The following is a 21,202-nucleotide window of genomic DNA, read 5'->3' on the forward strand; positions in this document are numbered from 1 at the left end:
ATTCCAATATGTTAAAAAAAATCATTAACTATAATCAACTTGCTATGCATTGCATTCCCAGTCTTATTTATTTTATAACTGAAAGTTTGTACCTTTTGATGACCTTCACTCATTTTGTCCACCCCTAACCTCTTACATCTAATAACAACCAATCGGTTTTCTATGTATGTGCATTCAGGGTTTTGTTTTTTAAGAATTCATAGTATGTGAGATTATACATTGCTTCTTCCTCTGGTCTGGCTTATTTCATTTAGTATAATGGCCTCAAGGACTATCCTTCTTGTCACAAATGGCAAGATTTTATTTTTTATAGCTGAATATTATTCTATTGTATATATATAAAACCATACATTTCGATTACTATAACTTTGTAGTATTGTTTGGAATCAGGAAGCATAAATCCAGCTTCGTTTTTCTTCTTCAAGATTGCTTTGGCAATTTAAGGTTTTTGTGGCTTCACTGAATTTTAGAATTGTTTGTCCTATTTTTTTCAACATATGGTGCTGGGAAAACTATCAATAGGCAATAGAATAAAATTGGTCTCTTATCTTATAACATGTAAAAATTAACTTGGTCAATTAAAGACCTCAATGTAAAAACCAAAATTATAAAACCACTAGAATAAAACATAAGGGGTGGGTTTGGCAAGGATTTCATGGATGAGACACCAAAAGCACAGGCAACAAAGGCAAAACAGACAAATGAAACTACATCAAACTTAAAGAAAAAGTCTGTGCATCAAAGTACATACACAACAGAGTAAAAAGGTAATATTTGTAATAGAATATAATATTTTTATGCCAAATTAGATAAGGGGTTAATATCCAGAATATATAAGTAACTCCTGTAACTCAATAAAATGAATAAACAAATTTAAAAATGGCAAAACACTTGAATAGACATTTCTCCCAAGATGAATACAAATGGCTAAGAAGCATATGAAAATATATTTTCAACATCATTAACCATCAGATAAATACAAATCAAAACCAATATAAGATATTATCTCACATTCATTAGGGTGGCTTCTATTTTTTAAAGGATGTAAAAAAATTGAAACCTTTCTGCACTGTTGGTGAGACTATAAAATGGTGCAACCATTATAGAAAACAGTATGGTTGTTTTCAAAATTAAAAATGAAATTGTCATATGACCCAACAATTCTCCTTCAGAATATATCCTAAACTACTGAAAGCAGAATATTTGAGAGATATTTACACACTCATACTAATTGTGTCATTATTTATAATAGCCAAGAGGTGGAAGCAATCCAAATGTACACCAACAAATTAATGAATGTATATATATATTCATATATAGTCTTAAAAAAAGAAATTCTGTCAAACACTGAAATATGAATGAACCTTTAGAACATATGCTAAGTGAAAAAAACCAGCCACAAAAAGACAAATAATATATAATTCCACTTTCATGAGGTATCCAAGACAAATTCATAGAAAAGAGAGAGAGAGAGAGAGAAAGAGAGAGAGAGAAAGAAAGAAAGAAAGAAAGAAAGAAAGAAAGAAAGAAAGAAAGAAAGAAAGAAAGAAAGAAAGAAAGAAAGAAAGAAAGAAAGAAAAAGAAAGAAAGAAAGAAAAAGAAAGAAAGGTTGATTGCCACAGTCTGTGGCAAGTTGTTGGTAATAAGCATGCAATACTAAAATGTTCTAGATATCAGTTGAACAACAATGAGAATATATTTAACACAAAATAACCTGAAAGAATAGAAATCACACAAAGTACACTCAGATCATAGTAGAATTAAACTAGAAATCAATAACAAAAAAATAGCTGCAAAACTTGAAGATAAAACTATATACTTCTAGAGTTTCAGTTAAGATGGTGGATGGTAAATGCCGTGCTTATCTCCTGCCATGACTACATAAAAATTACAAAGAATTTATAAAACAGTCAACCTGGAGAACCATCTAAAGATAGCTGTACAGACTCTTATTACCAAGAATATAAAGAAGTCACGTTGAGACTTGTAGGAGAATCAGAGACACAAAATGGGTGGCTTCCACATCTACATGTTGTGGTTGAGAATTGGAAGGCATCTCAGTTGCAGAGGTCACCCCTGAGGAGCAAGGGATCCCAGTCCTACACTAGGCTACCCAGCCCAGAGTTCCAGTGTCTAGAAAAAGAGTTCCAACATCTGCTTGTGAAAATCAGTGGGGATTCTGTCAGGATGAGACAGAGGGCTGTTGGAAACCCAGATATCATCTTAAAGAGTCCACAAAGACTTACTCTCTCACAAACACTCACCCTAAGCTCCAGCTCAAAAGGTATCAGTTATAAGTAGAGAAACTGAATTGGGTGGCTTCAGGGCAAGGACTGGAGGGATAGCCACCACTGTTCCTGTGTTGAGCCCTTCTCCTACACAGTTGGCCCACAGTGCTACCTTTCTGTGTTGAGCTCTTACCTCACACAGGATGCAGGTACAGACAAGTGGAAAATATGAATTTGCAATTAACTGGTGAAATAGCTCTTCCCACCTTGGTGACTCTCTGAGACCATTCCACCAAACTCACACACTGCGAGAGACCTTTATAGCTGCTATGCCTCATGGGAAGCTAGCTTTCATCAATGCTTCAGACTTTCTTAAAATATTTCCAAGGTCTACAAGACAAATGCAGGTGGTAGCTGGCCTCTGCATGCCCTGTGCTTCTTGCTGAGTGGCCCCAGGCCTGGCACTAGTGCCAAATCTAAATTTGCATTAACCTAGTGAACACCACTCACCTCATCTTGGTGACTACTTGATACCCCACCCTACCAAACTCACACACTGCCAGAGACTCTTTTAGCTGCTGTGCCTATGGGAAGCCAGAATCTATCTGAACTGTAGAATTTCTTAAAAACTTTCTAAGGTCTGCAGGCCATGGGCAAGTGGTAGCTGCCCTCAGTGTGCCCTGTGCCCCTTTGCTCAGTGACCCTGGGCCAGCACTGGTGGCAGCCAGTCTCACATTGCAGCATGTCTTCTCCTACACATCTGGACCCAGCATAGGCAGCTAAAAACCACAGATCATTTTGTAGCTCCTACCAGATGGACTGGGACGTGCATAGGCAGCAACTGAGCTTGGCCTACACCAGAGCCTCTCCTAAAGGGCCCTGAAACTAAAACATCTGAAGGCTGGCTTCAGAACACAACAGAGCATCAACAATTTAAATCTACAAATGGCAAACCCAAAGGGTGGTGTTGACAAGTACCAGGACTTAATTAATTGAATCTCGCGCGGGGAGTTCAGCCCTCACAAAACAGCTTGTTTGCTGTGGTCATGGCCAGTCCTCACAGTCAGTCAGCCTCAGGGCCAACCACATCTACTGACATTTCACCAACAATCAAGGCTTGAATAAAATAGGAGAGCACAAACAACTCACACAAGGGGCACTCCTGAAGCACCTGCTCAGTTGACAAGGGCGATGGCAACACTGGGCCCCACAAGACAGCTACTATATAAGGTCAATCTTCCAGGGCCAGTACAGGTAGCAGATCTACCTATACATACAAACAAACACCAAGAGGCAGACAAAATGAGAAGACAAACATGTTCAAAATAAAAGAACAGGACAAAACTCCAGAAAAAAAAAAACTAAATGAAATGAAAGCAAACAATCTACTATATATAGAGATCAAAACACTGATTATAAGGATGTTCAACAAATTTAAGAGAAGAATAGATCAATGCAGTGAGAATTTTGACAAAGAGATAGTAAACATAAAAAAGAAAACATAATATGTTGAACCATCCTTGTGTCCCTGGAATGAACCCCATTTGTCTGTAGTATACAATCTTTTTAATGTATTGGTGTATTTTATTTGCTAGTTTTTTGTTTAAAACTATAGCATCTGTATTTATCAGAGATATTGATCTGTAGGGTTTTTTTATTATTATTCTTACAAAGTTTTGGCATAAAGGTAATGTTGGCCTTATAAAATGACTTAGGAAGTATTGTCTCTTCTTCAATTTTTTGGAAGAGTTTGAGAAGGACAGGTATTAAATAATCTTTGAATGTTAGGTAGAATTCACTAGTAAAGCTGTTCAGTTCTGGAAACAAATTAATCAATATGATACATCACATAAACAGAATAAAGGATAAAAATCATATGATTATATCAACAGATGCTGAAAAGCATTTGACAAGATACAACATTCATTTATGATTATAACACTTAATAAAATGTGTATAAAAGGAAAGTACCTCAACATAATAAAAGCTATATACAAAAAACCCTCAGCTAATATCATACTTAATGGTGAACAATTGAAAGTCTTTTCTCAGAGATCAGGCTGTCTGCTCTCACCACTCTTACTCAATATAGTTTTGGAAGTCCTAGCTAGAGAAATCAGGCAAGAGAAAGATACAAAAGGCATCCAAATTGGGAATGCAAAGGTCAAATTATCACTTTCTGTAGATGACATAAATCTCTACATAGAAAAGCCTAAAGACCCCACCAAAAAACTGTTAGAAACAGTAAACAAATACAAAATCGATGTACAAAAATCCATTGCATTCCTATACACTAATAATGAAATTTCAGAAAATGAAATAAAAAGGCAATTCTTATTACATTGCAACAAAAAGGATAAAATACCTAAGAATAAATTTAACAAAACATGTGAAGACCCTGCTGAAAAACACAAGACATTAATAAAAGAAACTGAAGAAGACACAAAGAAATAGAAAGATATTCCACGTTCATGGTTTGGAAGAATAGACATAGTTAAAATGGCCATATTACCCACAGTAATATACAGATTTAATTCAATACTCATCAAAATCCCATTGGCATTTTTCTAAGAAATAGAGCAAAAAAACCCATCATATTCATATGGTATCACAAAAGACCCCAAATAGTCAAAGCAATCATGAGGAAAAAACGAGGCCAGATATATCACACTCCCTGACTTCAAATCACACTCCCAAGTTACAATAATCAAAACAGCATTGTAATTGCAGAAAAACAGATACACAGACCAATGGAACAAACAATCATAAAGATGCTCAACAAGCTCAAAGGAAGAATAAAAAAAAAACAAAGTGATAATTTCAATAAACACGTAGAAAATATAAGAGAGCGCCAACAGCAAAGGGTGGTGGTAGTTGACCAGCTGCTATCACTAGGAAAGTAAAGCCACAAATATGAATGTGCCCACTCCCATGGTCCACCCAGCATTTCAACTCTCACTCAACAGAAGCAATATTTCAGCCTAAGAGGCTATACTTATTGGAGTTGAACCCACTAGAAATAACAGAGCCACAGACTCACGAACCTACTTCTCTCACCACCCCATAATACTTTTCTGTACTCATTGTGGAAGAGCTTCTGGGTATTTTTCCAAAGAAAACAAAAATATGATTTCAAAAAGATATATACACCTCTACGTTTACTGCAGTGCTATACAATAGCCAAGGTATGAAAGCAACTTAAATACCCACCAATAGATGGTTGGATAAAAAAGCTGTGGTACACATATACAATAAAATATTACTCGGTCATTAAAAAATCTGACCATTTGCAACAACATGGATGGACCTTCAGGGTATTATGCTAAGTAAGACACAGAAAGTCAGATACAGAAAAACAAATACCATATAATTTTACTTATATATGGAATCTAAGAAACAAAATAAATAAACAAATCAAACAAAAACTGACTCATAGATACAGAAAACAAACTGATGATTGCCACATGGGAGGTGGTTTGAGAGGTTCAGTGAAAAAGGTGAAGGGATTAAGACGTACAAATTGGTCGTTACAAAATAGTCATGGGGATGTAAAGCAAATTATAAGGAATATAGTCAAGAATATTATAATAGCTATGTACAATGCCAGGTAGGTACTAGACTAATTGGGGGGATCAGTTCATAAATTATATAGATGTCTAACTACCATGCTGTACATCTGAAACTAATATAAAATAATATTGACTATCAACTGTAATTGAAAAAAATAAAAGAGAGATAAAAATGTTGCCAGACAAATGAAAACTGAGGGAGTTTATTACCATTACATCTATCTTACCTGAAATGTTATTGAGTTCTTGAAGTTAAAATTAAAATGTGCTGAACAACTTGAGAGCAAATAGTGTATAAATCTTTCCACTAAAGGTAACTATAAAGACAGAATAGTGTAATGCTGCAATGTTAGCACATAAATCACTTTTTACATTAATGTATAGTTTGTTTATATATTTTTATTAAATTTATAGGGGCGACATCAGTTAATAAAAACATATAGCTTCAAAGTGTACAATTCAGTAATACATCATATTTATATTGCATTGTGTGTTCACCATCCAAAGTTAAATTTTTTTCTGTCACCATATTTTTGACCCCTTTTAGTCCTATCTACCTCCCCTTTCCCCCACTTAACTCTGGTAACCACTAAACTATTTTCCATGTCCATGAGTCTCTGTCTGTTTGTAACATTTGTTTGTTGCTTTTAGTTTTATATCCCACATGTGAGTGAAATCATATGGTTCTCAACTTTTTCCTGACGTATTTCACTTAGCACATCTCAAGATCCATCCATGTTGTCACAAATAGCAAAATTTCATTTTTTGTAATATTCCATTATAATTTAAAAGATAAAAATATAACTATAACTACAGAAATTTGCTAATTGAAATACCACATACAAAGATGTAGAGTTACTGTATATCAATTACATAGAGTGGCGTAAAGTGTAGAGTTACTGTATACGATTAAGTTGTTTTTAGCATAAAACAGACTTTTATAAATATAAAATGTTTGATGTAATTCCTATGGAAATAATAATTCACAAAGGTAAAGTAGATGAATAAAGGATAAGTTGAAAATATTCAAAGCACATCATCACAAAAGAAATCATTGAATCACAAATAAAGACAAGAGAAGAGCTAGAAACAAGATAACTACAAAGGAGATAGTAAATTAAACTTGCAAAAGTTAGAATAAGTCATTACTTATCAATTAAATTAAGTGTAAAGTGACTAAACTCTCAAATCGAAGACAAAGAGAGGCTGAATGGATAAACAAAAGACTCAACTATAGGCTGTCAAGAGACTAAATTTAGATTTAAAGATACACATAGGCTGAAAATGATGATGGAGAAAGATATTCCATACAAATTGTAACCCAAGAAACAGGAATGGTTATACTTTTATCAGACAAAATAAAAGTTAAGTCAAAAACTGTTACAAGAGATAAAGAAAGTAATTATATAATAATGAAGTGTCAAATCCATAGAAATACATAATAATTATAAATATATTTATTAGCAACATCAAAGCTCCTAAGTATAAAAGGCAATCACTGACAGGTCTGAAGAGAGAAATAGATAGAAATGTAATAATAGTGAGAATCTTCACTATCCCACTTTTAAAATGGCTAAAACATGAAATCAATAATGAACCCAAAAGATATATACAAAATATTCCAAATCACATCAGATCACTCATTCTTCTCAAGTGTAAATCAAATATTCTCTAATATAAATCATGTTAGGTCACAAAACAGGTCTTAACAAATTTAAGAATATTGAAATCATTTCAAGTATCTTCTCTTATCTGAATGGAATAAAACTAGAAATCTTAATAAAAATGGGAAATTTTACAAATACATCAAAATTAAAAAAAATTCTTAAACAATTATTAAGTTAAAAAAATTAAAGAGGCAATTAGAATATATCTCAAGATGAAAGGAAAAAGATCTCAACATGTCAAAACATATGGATGCAACAAAAACAGTACTCACAGAGAATTTATAGCAATAAACTACATTTTAAAAAAATGAGAGAAATCTCAAATAAACAAGCTAACTTTACACTTCAAGGAGCTAGAGGGAGAGAGCCCAAACTAAAACTAAAATTAGCAGAAGGAAGGAAAAACAAATGATTACAACAGAAATAAATTAGTGATTAGAAAAATAAGTTTAAAACAGAGTTGGCTTTTGGACAAGATAATCAAAATCAGTAAATCTTTTGCTTGATTTTTTTTTTAAAAAAAGGAAAATTCAAATAAATAAAATCAGAAATTTAAGAGGAGACATTACAAGAGATCCCACAGACATTAAAAGCAGTGTAAGAGACTATTATGAACATTATACTTTAACAAATTGGACAACCTAAAAGAAATAAAAATTCCTAGAAACAGACAACTTACTTAGAGTATATCAAGAAGTAATACAAAACCTGAGCAGACCAATAATTAAAAAGGAGATTAAAGTAAATATATATATCCCCAGGACCAGATGACTTCATGGATGAATTCAACCAAACGTTTGAAGAAAATTTAATACCAATATCTTCTAACTTTTCCCAAAATATAGAAAAGGGAACCTTTCCAAAGCCACACAAAAACATACAAGAAAAGAAAATCACAAGCCAATTACCTTGATAACATAGATGCAAAAAATTCTTCAATAAAATCTAGCAAACCAAATGCAACAGTACATGATTGAGTAGTATCCTTAGGATGCAAGAATGGTTCAGTATACACAAATCAATCAATGTGATACACCACATTAACAGAATAAAAGGTAAAAATCACATGGTCAATCACCTTGATAAATGCAGAAAAAACTTGGCACAACTCAATATTCTTTTATATAAAACCCTCAATAAATTAGAGATAGAAGAAAACTACTTAAATGTAATAAAGATCATTTATGAAAACCCTATGACTAACATTATACCCAAGGGTGAAAAGATAAAAGCTTTTCCTCTAATATCCAAAACAAGGCAAAGATGCCCACTTTCATTTATCCTATTTAACGTATCACTAGAAGTCTTAGAACAATTAGGCAAGAAAATAAATTTTTCAAATCAGAAAGGAAGAAGTAAAATATCTCTGTTTAAAACTGACATATTATACATAGAAAACCTTAAAGACTCCACAAAATAACTTTTAGAATAAGCAAATGCTGTAAAGTAGCAGGATTCTAAATTGACATACGAAACTTAGTTGCATTTCTATGCACTCACAAAAACCTGTCTGAAAAGGTAATTAAGAAAATAATTCCATTTACAACAAAATCAAAAATATTTTTTTTATTTGTTGGTGTGTGTTTTTCTTTACTTGAAGTGTTTTGGCCTGGCTGTATCATTAAAAAAAAAAAAAAATGCTGGCCTCATAGCATGAATCAAGACATATTTCCTTGTCTTCAGTTATTTTATTATTAAATTTATCAGAGTGACATTGGTGATTTAAATTATTTAGGTTCCAAGTGTACAATTCAATAATATATCATCTGTTTTTTTGAGTTAATGTTGGTGTATGGTGACAAATAGCAGTCTATTTTCATTCTTTTGCATGTAGCTTTCTAATTTTCCCAGCACCATTTATTGAAAAGACTTTCTTTCCTCCATTGTATATTTTTGGCTCCTTTGTCAAAAATTATTTGCCCAGATATACGTGGATTTATTTCTGGATTCTCAATCCTGTTCCATTGGTCCATGTGTCTGTTTTTCTACCAATACCATGCTGTTTTGATTATTGTCACTTTGTAGTATAATTTGAAGTCAGGCAGAGTGATCCCTCTGAACTTGTTCTTTTTTATCAGGATTCCTTTGGCTATTTGGGGTCTTTTGTGATTCCATATAAATCTGACGTTTTTTGTTCTATTTCTTTATAAAAAAATGTCATTGGTATTTTGATGAATATTGCACGAAATCTATATATTGCTTTGGGTAATCCTCTTAAGTTTTTTAAAAGTTTGTTGTTAATTCTTTTTTATTTTTTATTTAAAATTTTTTAATTTTTTCAATTAAATTTATTGGGGCAACATTGATTAACAAAATTACATAAGTTTCAAATGTACGATTCAATAATACATCATATGTATATTGCATTGTGTGTTCACCACCCAAATTAAATTTTCTTTCATCAACATATATTTGACTCCCTTTACCCTTATCTACGTCCCCGCTCCCCCTTCCCTCTGATAACCACTAAACTGTTATCTGTGTCCACGAGACTGTTTGTTTGTCTTGTTCTTTTGTTGCTTTAAGTTTTATACCCTACATAAGAGTGAAATAATATGATTCTCGACTTTTATTTCTGACTTATTTTGCTTAGCATATCTCAAGATTCATCCACGTTGTCATGATTAACCGTAATGTCATTAATAAACTAAAATCACTACTCCATTAGTTCATTTATTCCCCCTCTTTAATTCCCTCCCGCCTCACTTCCACTCCTGACCTATAGATGTTTACATCTCCCCTTAAGAAATGGATCTCTGAAGGTGGGATGTCTCCTCCCACACGCTTATGGTGCTGCACCTGGGGCCTGGCGCCCCCTTGGTATGGTCCTTGGCTCCACCTGGGGCGTGAACCCAGGACCTTATGCATGTAAAGCAGACTTGCTAACCGCTACACTATGGAGCCACCCCTCACTTATTTTTTTAATTCAACAAATATTTAATGAGCACTAACTATGTTTCAGGCACTTTTCTAGGCACTAGGAATACAAAGGTATCCAAGAAAAGCAATAACTAATTTGTCCTCACTGAGCACACATTTTCAATGGGAATGATAGATAATATATACATAACTAACAGATATATAATATAAGGTCAGAAAGTGACAAATTATATAAAGAAAAATAATGGGCTGCTATTTTAGATAAAGTGGTGTGATGGTTAATTTTATGTGCCAACTTGACTTGGTCATAGGGTGCCCAGATATTTGGTTCAGAGAAGAGAGGATGTTTGCCATAGAACCAATGCAATTAAATGTTATATTGAGGAAACTGGTTTCAAGGACATGAAAGTTCTGTTTATTGTATTTGCAACTTTTCTGTATATTTTAATTCTTAAAAAATAAATTATTAAAGCATTTTTTAAATCAAAAATACTTAGAATAAATTTAATTAAGGAGATTAAAGATTTATACAGTGAAACTATAAAATAATGAGACAAAATTAAAAGACAAAAATAAATAGAACATACTATGTTCATGGATCGAAAAAGTTAATATATTAAAATATCCATACTTTCCAAAGTTTTCTATAGATTTAATGCAAACTCTATTAAAAGTTCAATGGAATTTTTTCACAGAAATTGAAGACAATCTTAAAATCATTAGGAATTACAAAAGTCAATAATTGAATGCCCAAAGAAATATTACAAAAAAACAAAACTTGGAAGTATCACATTCTCTAAATTCAAACGATGTTACAAAGCTAAAGTATTCAAAACAGTATGGCATTGGCATAAGAAAAGAAATAAAGATCAATGGTAAGAATAGAGAACCCAAAAATAAACCCACATAAATACAGTCATCTGATCTTTGACAGAAAGTCAGGAATACACAATGGGGAAAAGTTACTCTCTTCAATAAATCTTGCTGGGAAAGTTGGATATCCATACACAAAAGAATGATTTTGGATCTTTATATCACGCCATTTACAATGAGCGATTTTAAATGTATTAAAATCAAATGAAAAACAGTGACGATAAAACTCTTAGAAAAAAAAAGAGAAAAAATTTTAGACATTAGACTGGGTGATTATTTCTTGTATATGACATGAAAAACACAGGTAACCAAAGCAAAAATAGTGGGACTACATCAAACTAAAAAGCTTTTATTTAACAAAGGAAATACTTAACAAATGGAAAGACAATTGGCAGTAAATAGAGGCAAACAACATATCTGAGAAAGAATAAATATCCAAAACATATAAAAAACTCCTACAATTCAATAGCAAGAAAACAAATAACCAATGTAAAATGGGCAAAGGAGTTGGATAAATATTTCTTCATGAATTATATACAAATGGCTAACAGGTACATGAAAAGGTGTTCAACATTACAAATCATCAAGAAAATGCCAATCAAAACCCTAGTGATATAGCAACTTACATATGTTAAGGTAATTATTATGAAAAAACAATAATTGATGTTAAGGATATAGAGAAAAATAAATTTTATGTTCTGTTGGTTGGAATGTAAATCAGGATGACAGTATGAAAGTTTTTCAAAAAAATAAAAATAAATAAAATTATCATTTGATCCAGTAGTCTCTCTTCTGGATATCCAAAACAATTGATTTCTGGCTCAAAGACATATCTGCACTTTTATGTTCATTGCTGCATTACTCAAAATAGTCAAGATGTGGAAACAACTTAAATGTTCATATGAATGAGTAGATTTTAAAATGTGGTATGTACATACAATTTAATATTGCTAAGTCTTTTTAAAAAAGAAAAATTTCCCATAAGCAAAAACATGATTGGAAAACATTACACTAAATGAAATAAACAAAATGCAAAAACACAAATAATATATGTGAAGAATATAAAATTATCTAACACATAAAAATAGAATCAGACTCGAAAAGGAAACATGGTGGAGAGACATCCCCAGATCTCTCTCCTTGAAGCAACAATAAGCTGAATATCTAAAACTCAACAAAAAATACCCAAACTGCACACCAGCACATTTGATCATAGGATCTGCGCCTAAGAGCTACCACAGGTCAGAACCCTGGGTGTCAGGCGGTGGACTGGGAGAAATAAAGAAGCTGATTCTCGAGGGAGGTCCCTGTAGGGGGAGGGGGAGGGGATAAAGAGCAGAGACTCTCCTGAACAGCCAAGCCTGGGACAGTTATGAGTTCTACGCAGCCAGCGGCAAGGCTCAATCATCTGAGCAGAAAGCAGAGAAGCGGAAGGCAGAGAAACAACAGTCGATTTTTACCAGCCCTGGTTGCAAAACTGAGGCTGAGCTGCTGTCCCCAAACTCCAATGCAGAGGTCCCCTACCCCCATACCCTCCAAAACCAAACACCACGGAGCCCCATGGGAATATGAACAAATGCTGCCGAGACTGTTGCTAATACTTACAGGGACTGAGGGCAGAGAGCATGATTAAATATATACAAGAAAATAAAGGCGTTATATATCTCTCTCATGAACACAGCAAGAATTCTAATAAGATACTGGCGAACCGAATTCAGCAACATATTAAAAAGATTGTACACCACGATCAAGTGGGCTTCATCCCAGGGGCATAGGGATAGTTCAACATATGCAAATTGATTAATATGATATGATCATATCAATAGATGCAGAAAATGCCTTCAACAAGATACAGCATTCATTCGTGATCAAAACACTTCACAAAATCGGTATAGAAAGAAAGTACTTAACATCATAAAGGCCATCTATGACAAATCCTCAGCCAACATTATACTTAATGGTGAAAAACTAATAACCTTCCAACTAAGATCAGGAACAAAGCAAGGCTGTCCACTATCGCCATTCTTATCCAGTATAACATTGGAGGTCCTAGTGAGTGCAATCAGACAAGAGAAAGATATAAAAGGCATCCAAATAGGAAGCGAAGAAGTCAAACTGTCACTATTTGTGAATGATATGATTCTCTAAATAGAAAACCCTAAAGACTCCACAAGAACACTACTAGAAACAGTAAACAAATACAGTAAAGTCTCTGGATACAAAATCAGCATTGAAAAATCTATAGCATTCCTATAATCTAACAATGAAGTGTCAGAGAAAGAAGGGGAAAAAATAATTCCTTTCATAATTGCAACAAAAAGAATAAAACACATAGGAATAAATTTAACAAAACATGTGAAGGAACTATATAATAAAAACTATAAGACCCTATTAAAAGAAATCAAAGAAGATACAAAGAAATGGAAAGATATTCTGTGTTCTTGGATTGGAAGAATCAACATAGTTAAAATTATCATGTTACCTAAAACATTATTCAGATTTAATGCAATCTCCATCAATATCCCATCGGCTTTTTTAAAAAAGAAATAGCACAAAAAATCATCAGATTTGTATGGAAATACAAAAGACCCCGAATTGCCAAAGCCATACTGAGAAAAAAAGGATGAGGCTGGAGACATCACTCTTCCTGACTTCAAATTATACTACAAAGCAACAGTAATCAAAATGGCATGATATTGGCAGCAAAACAGACACACAGACCAGTGGAACAGAATTAAGTTTCCAGAAGTAAATCTACATTTATATGGGCAAATAATTTTCAACAAAAAAGCCAAAAACATGCAGTGGAGAAAGAAAAGCCTCTTCAATAAATGGTGCTGGGAAGACTGGAAGGCCACCTACAAAACAATGAAACTAGACTGTTGTCTATCACCACACCAAAATTAACTCAAAATAGATTAAGGATCTAAATATAAGACCTGAAACAATAACAGATATTTTTAGTCAAAAAAAGACAAATAAATTCAATAAACACATGAAAACGGTATACCTAGGGATAAAAAGAAGTAAAGGAAAATATGAAGATAATATTGCATATAACAGAAAATATTAATAAAGAAATAGAAATTATTGAAAGGACCAAATTGGAATTCCATATCTGAAAAGTACAATGACTGTCTACGGCCATACCACCCTGAACACACCCGATCTCGTCTGAAAAGTACAATGACTAATAATAAAAAAATTGGGAGTGTGGCTCCAAAATTGATTTGAACTGGCAGAGGAAAGAATAAATAAATATGAAGACAGAGATTATGCAAGGAAAGAAAAAAAAACAAGAGAAAATTGAAGAGAGACTCAGAAATGTGAGGTTGAGACTCAGACAAATGTAGGGTACCATTAAGTGCGCCAACATGCATGTAATGGGAATACCAAAGAAAGAGAAAAGAGCAGAGGAAATACTCAAAGAAATGGTTATGGAAAATTTGCAGATTTATTGAAAAACAATAACCAACACATCTAAGAAACTCAACAAAAACCAAGATAAATGCAAGGCAATTCGCCAACAGACACATCATTGTAAATATGTAAATTGTTAACAAGAGAAAACAACTCATTAATTACTAGGAAATCCCCAAAAGATTAACATTCGACTTCTCAACAGAAATATGAAAACCAGTAAGCCATAAGATAACACATCAAAGTGTCCAAGAAATAGAATTTTGCCAACCAGGAATCCTAGATACAAAGTTTCCTTTGCAAGATGAAGAGTTCTGTGGATAGATGGAGACCATGATAGCACAATGTAAATCTATAATGCCACTCAACTGTACACGTTAAAATGTTTAAGATGGTGAGTTTTATATCATGTTTATTTTGCTATAAATTTTAAAACTCTTAGAACAAGACATAAGTAAATCTTTATTACCTTGGATTTGGCAAAATATTCTTAGATATGACACCAAAATCATGAGCAAAAAAAAAAAAGATAAATTAGACTTCATAAAATTTCAAATCTTTTATGGTGTCAAAGGACACCAAAAAAAGTTAAAACATGACTAACAAATTGAAAGAAAATATTTGCAAATCCTATTTCTTATAAGAAATTTTTATCCAGAAAATATAATAAACTCAATAATGAAAAGACAAAAGCACAATTTAGAAATGGGTAAAAGATCTAAGCAAATGTATCTCCTGGGAAGATATACTAATTAGACAATGAGCATATGAAAAGACAAAATGTCATATAATTCAATTCATATAATATGTCCAGAACCAAGAAATCTACAATGAAAGAAATTGATTAGTGGTTGCCTAGAGTTGGTGGAGAGAAGGGGTCACAGGTAGTGGGGTGGGGGGAGTGGAGCTAATGGTATAGCATTTATTTTTGAGATGATAACAATGTTCTAAAATTGATTGTGGTGGTGGTCATGCACATCCGTGAATAGACTAAAAATTATTGATTCGTATACTTTAATAGGTGAATCATAAGCATGTCAACTATATCTCAATAAATCTAATAAAAATAGAATTAATTGTCAGTGAATATTTTTTTAAAATAAGAAAATAAAACATTTTTTCATAGTAGATTTTGGAAAAAAACACCTAATTTATAGTCTTTTTGTCAGAAGCAAGTGACAATATATTACTAATATTGCTATTTATAAATTATATTGATTCCCACATATAAAACAGAATTGATACTCAATAGTTAGAAGCTTACATTCATTGAGGAGTTCACTTGAGTGGTAGTTTCATCATCTGTTGGGAACTGGTATATCTGGATGCCATGAGTAACCAATTCACTCATTATCTTACATTTAAATTTCTGTAAATCATTTTTAGAAATTGCATCTGCTTTGGCAATCAGTGGTATAATATTCACCTATTAAGAAGAAAAAAATCTTACCATAGGGGATTAGTTGTGAATCCTAGAATTTTTACTTGAAATCTCACACTCTCTGACAACAAATATTTGTAACTAGATAATCACTGACTATTCTGTTATCCTCACAAAATGGTTTTCCAAAATACTCAGTACTTTTGAAAATAAATTTATCAGAATTCATGTTTAGAAGTCTTAATTTTTGTTTATTTCTCAAACTTTCTTACACTTTTAACACATCAGGAATTAGTAAACATAAGCAGTAGGATGATGGAATCTATTTAATTCATTATCAATTTATTTTATTTCTAATTTAATTGAGTGCTTAAAAAGGCAGAAGAAGGCTTTTATCAAAACTGTAAAACAATTTGTCCTTCATTCATTTGTATCATCGTCTCCATAAACCTATCTTAACCAACATTTCAACATATCATTGCTCTACCTGTATGTCTTTGCAGAGAGGTTTGTTTGTTTTCCAAAGACCGCCTAGAAACAATAGACTTTTTTGTTACCATACTCTAAAAGCTGAATGTATGTATGTGTGTGTATAGCAGCTTGCTAAAAATATGTCAATTTGTAATTTTTAAAATGGAATTATTTCCATGTAGCATATTTGAGGGTTAAAATTATTTATGTTTTCTTTCTAGTCCTAAAATATAATCATTCTGTTCTCCATGCATTTACATCTTAATAATTAAATTCTGTAGAAAATAATAATATGCAAAATTCTAAAATGTTTTATTACTGTTACAAAGTACATTTAAAAAATCCTTGTTCAAATCTAAGGCTTTAATATTGTAACATAGATGCTTAAAGTTGTGAGTAATTGTATAATTTTAAAAAACAGCTTCCACTGTAGAAAGCAGACAGCTGCTAAGATAGATCCAAGTAGAACATATATTTCTTGGGTGGTATTGGTGAGAAAGCTGGGAAAACATACCCTCCAGTGATAGTAAATCATTAACACATAAGACATAAAAACTTTCCATGTTAATCATTCCTCAGGTATTCAGATTTGAGGAACAAAAGTCACTTACTAAAGAAAGAGCTGAACAACCTGGAACAGATGACAACAGACATATATGAATCCTTTAGGTAATGATACTTGCAAAAATTAGCAATTTCCTATATCTGGAAATTGCTTAATGATTATAGATACCCTTAATACTAAAGATACAACTGTGTGTTCCTGATTATTGAATATAGTACAAATTGAGAAATTAAAGTAGCTTTTAATTTTAACTAGAAATCTAACTTCTTTACTTGATAGTATATGAGATTAACTACAAAATTTCTTTCTAGTTTGAACAATACATAAGTCAGGCCTTCTTTGACAAAACAAAACAATTTTAGAACTTTTCCTCCCCTCAACTAAATAAAATTGAAAACAACATGTTTTATCAGGGCTGAGTGCAGGGAAGAATCTCATGACATAAGTTTCTTTCATATGTATATTGACCCTCCATTGGAAAAATACATATGTTGCATTTTGCATCCTCTCTAATAGGACCAGTAGTCAGAATCATGAAGCTTCATGTTTCACAATATCCGTGGTACCAGGTAAATATTAACAAGGTTATTTTATAGTACTGTAAATTCAATTTCAAAAATATAGGCAAATGACCATGATCTGAATTATCATTTAATCACAAAAAACTAAATTTTTAGTTTAATAATTTTTTATCTGCATCTCATTGTCTTAATGCATTTTTTTAATTAAATTTCTCTAGAAAGCAAGCTAATATTAAATTTTTCAAATGTTGTTATGGACTGACTGCTTACACACACACACACACACACACACACCCCTGCCCATGCATATTTTGAAGCCCTAATCTCCAATATCACAGAATGTGACTGCATTTAGAAATACAATCTTTAATGTGGTAATTAAGTTATAGTAGGGTGATTAGGATGGGTCTTAATCTTATCTGATGTCTTTATATTGGTATCTTTATAATCTTATCTTGGTGTCTTTATAAGAAGTGGAAACTTGAGCACACAAAGACATACCAGATGTGTGCACAAAGGAAAGCCCGTGTGAGAACACAGTGAGAAGGCAGCCATCTGCCACCCAAAGGGAAAGATTTCAGAAGAAACAAAATTTGACAACACCTTGATCTTGGACTTCTAGTCTTGAGAACTGTGATAAAATTAATTTCTGTCATTTAAACCACTAAGTCTGTGGAATTTCATAATAATAATCTCAAGAAATTAATACATTTGTTTTAAAAATTAACAGAAAAAATATATACACATATTAAAAATAAGTTCTTGTATATGTATACCTGAAATATGTATTATCTCTAAATAATTATCAAATCTTGATATGTTGATAGATTTACCAAACATACCTTACTGTCAATGTTCTTCATGGTTAATAGATCCAGGGACTTCAGAGAATGTCCTGTAGGTGAAATGAAGTAAAGGCACACATGGATACGAGAATCATGGTAGTCGACAAAGGAACGCTTAATTTTTAATTCTTCTTGAAGATAGGCCTCAAATTGAGCATCTATGTAGTCAGCTATTGGTTGGAAGCTGAAAAACAATTAAACATTTAGCATAACATATTAATAACATCTGAAGTCTATATTTTTACCATTTAATAAATAGTTAATATATGTACTCAATAGTTTGTCATGATAATAAAAAATGTGCATAACATGTCCTTACAACAATAGCAATTACAAACCAATAAAAGGCCCATGCTTTACATTGTTTATAGAAATGGCAAAATGATCTATCAATTCAATGCAATCCCGATAAGAAAACAAAATTTATATATATAAAATTTTTTTGGCTGCTTTCAATAGCATTTTTAATAGCAAAAATGTGTTTACATTATAACAGCTCATGACAATCTTTTTTCAATACAAAGTCCCAGATACTGTCCATTGTCTGGCCAATTCTCGAAGAGATATAAACAAGAATACTAATCAAGTGCAACTTCCTTAACCACCTTGGGTGGGATTTGTTTTATCATGAAACATTTTATATATAGATATAGAGATAGAGATAGAGATAGAGATAGATAGATAGATAGATAGATAGATAGATAGATAGATAGATAGATAGATAGATATAGATATAAATGCAAAACACCAAGAGTGGTCAAGACATACTGTAGAAAACCAAGGAGATATATTCTTCATATATGGTCTTATTATAAAGCTGAAATAATACAGTGTGGTAGAAGCACAGGAATAGATAAAGTACAAGAAAATTTTTTAATGCAATAGAACTGTTCTACGTCACAACTGAAATGATAGATACACAATTCTATGCATTCTTTAAAACCTAGAGAAATATACACTACAGAAAACATTGAGAAACATATGATTTCAGAAACAGTTTTGTAGAATATAAAACTGACAGCAACATATGAACAAAACAAACAAAAACTCACACACATGGATAACAATTTAGTGGTCACCAGAGGGAAAGGGGAGGGGTAAGATGTAGATAAGGGTGAAATGGGTCAAATATATAGTAATGAAAGGAAATTTAACTTTGGGTGGTGGACACAGTGCAATATACATATGATATATTATTGAATTGTATGCTTGAAACCTATATAATTTTATTAACCAATGTCACCCCAATAAATTTAATTTTAAAAAGTGAGTCTCAGTGTATGTAAAATTTAAGAAGAGTGACATCAGCATTATGACAAGAAATACATCCCACCTTTTTAACAACTAAAAATCTTATCTATCTAAAAACAAAAGTGCCTCTGTGGGAGTTGTGGAACCCAGCACCGTATTCCAAGGAACCAGGGGGAGTCTTGCCCAACTATGCATCTGGTAATAGCCAGACACACCTTTTTATGAACTGTGGTACCAGCCAAAGCCAGAAAGCATGCCCCAATCCCTCTTTCATGCAGTCAGAGAGAAACTGGAGAGTGTTGTCTTGAGCATATACCAATAGATGAAAAAATTTGTAGAAGTTAAGCAGTCAAGATGGGAGATTCCATTAAAGCATAAAAAATAAATAAATAAATTTGGATGTATTGGAAATGATAAGAGAAAATTTGTCAATGTTAAACTTCCCTCAAGGCAGCATAACTTGAGTCTAAAATAGATGCAGTAACCTCTCTCACAGGGGAAAGAGGGTATGGTGAGTAAGTGCCCAGCTACTCTAGCTGTGTAGGATGCTGCTGAGAAATATATTTCTCTCTAGTAGCACCAATAATACTAAAGCAGAAATTGAAGGGAGGGAGGAGATTGGGAAAGAGACAGATAAAAATATCAAAGTGCATTAAAGGGTCATGATCCCTGCTGACTAGGCTCAGGACTTCAGCAAGAAGCTCACTCATCAACTTCTAGAAGAACTTCACCTGATTATTTCCCCACCAGGCCTACATGCACTTCCAAAGGTCAAGTGTTAAATCCACATATCTTCCCATTCTGTAGTTGGCTCTGTGTGCACACTGTTGAGCGTGGCTGTGAGAGTGAAATCCGGCAAATGAAATGTGCTCAGAAAAATCAGAGCAGAATCTATAAGCAAGGGAGAAACCATTTTTTTTTCTGGAAAACTTGAGCTATAGCAACACTTTCTGGAAAAAAAAAAGAAAGAAGTTTCCAATGGCCCTCATGTGAGCTGTAAGAGCTAGAGAGGACCCCAAATCATAAGGCTTTTGCCACAATAAGGAGCAAGTAATGTGGGGCTAGGATATCATGCAAGATCATAGATGGTCCCAGAAACAACAGAACCAATGAACAATATATTACACTTGATTGCAACTAGAAAAGATTTGAGGAGGTGTCTGCTACTTCAAATGTAAAATCAGCAATGTGAAACTCCAAGGAACATGAAAAATTAGGGAAAAGCATTATCACCAAAAGAATAATAATCCTCTGTAATTGAATCAAAGGCTTGGAATTTTGCAATCTATCTGATAAGGATTTTAAAACGCTTTTTAAATGAAATTCAATGAGATATAAGAAAACACAGAAATATAACTCAATGAAATCAGGAAAACAATATATAAGCAAAATGAGAAATCATTAAATAGATCCAAACAAATTTTTGGACCTTAAGAAATCAATGAATTAAATGGAAAATGCAGTAGTGAGCATTTACAGTAGAAGGATAGAATCAGTGAGCTAGAGAATAGAAACTTTGAAATAACCCAAG

General features: G+C 32.6%; 1 protein-coding gene across 1 annotated transcript in view; it reads right to left on the reverse strand.

The window, feature by feature from the left end:
• The window catches only part of SEPT14 (septin 14), a 117,450-nt gene that overhangs the window by 44,056 nt on the left and 52,192 nt on the right, over positions 1 to 21,202 (reverse strand). Inside the window, exons 5-6 of the mRNA XM_006918497.1 lie at positions 18,418 to 18,604; positions 15,902 to 16,063 (exon numbers count right to left, since the gene is read on the reverse strand). Coding sequence (XP_006918559.1) covers positions 15,902 to 16,063; positions 18,418 to 18,604 — 349 coding nt within the window. The remainder of the gene's footprint in view (positions 1 to 15,901; positions 16,064 to 18,417; positions 18,605 to 21,202) is intronic.

This window comes from Pteropus alecto, unplaced genomic scaffold (genome assembly GCF_000325575.1).
Source record: "Pteropus alecto unplaced genomic scaffold, ASM32557v1 scaffold68, whole genome shotgun sequence".
In the NCBI taxonomy this organism is placed as follows: domain Eukaryota; kingdom Metazoa; phylum Chordata; class Mammalia; order Chiroptera; family Pteropodidae; genus Pteropus; species Pteropus alecto.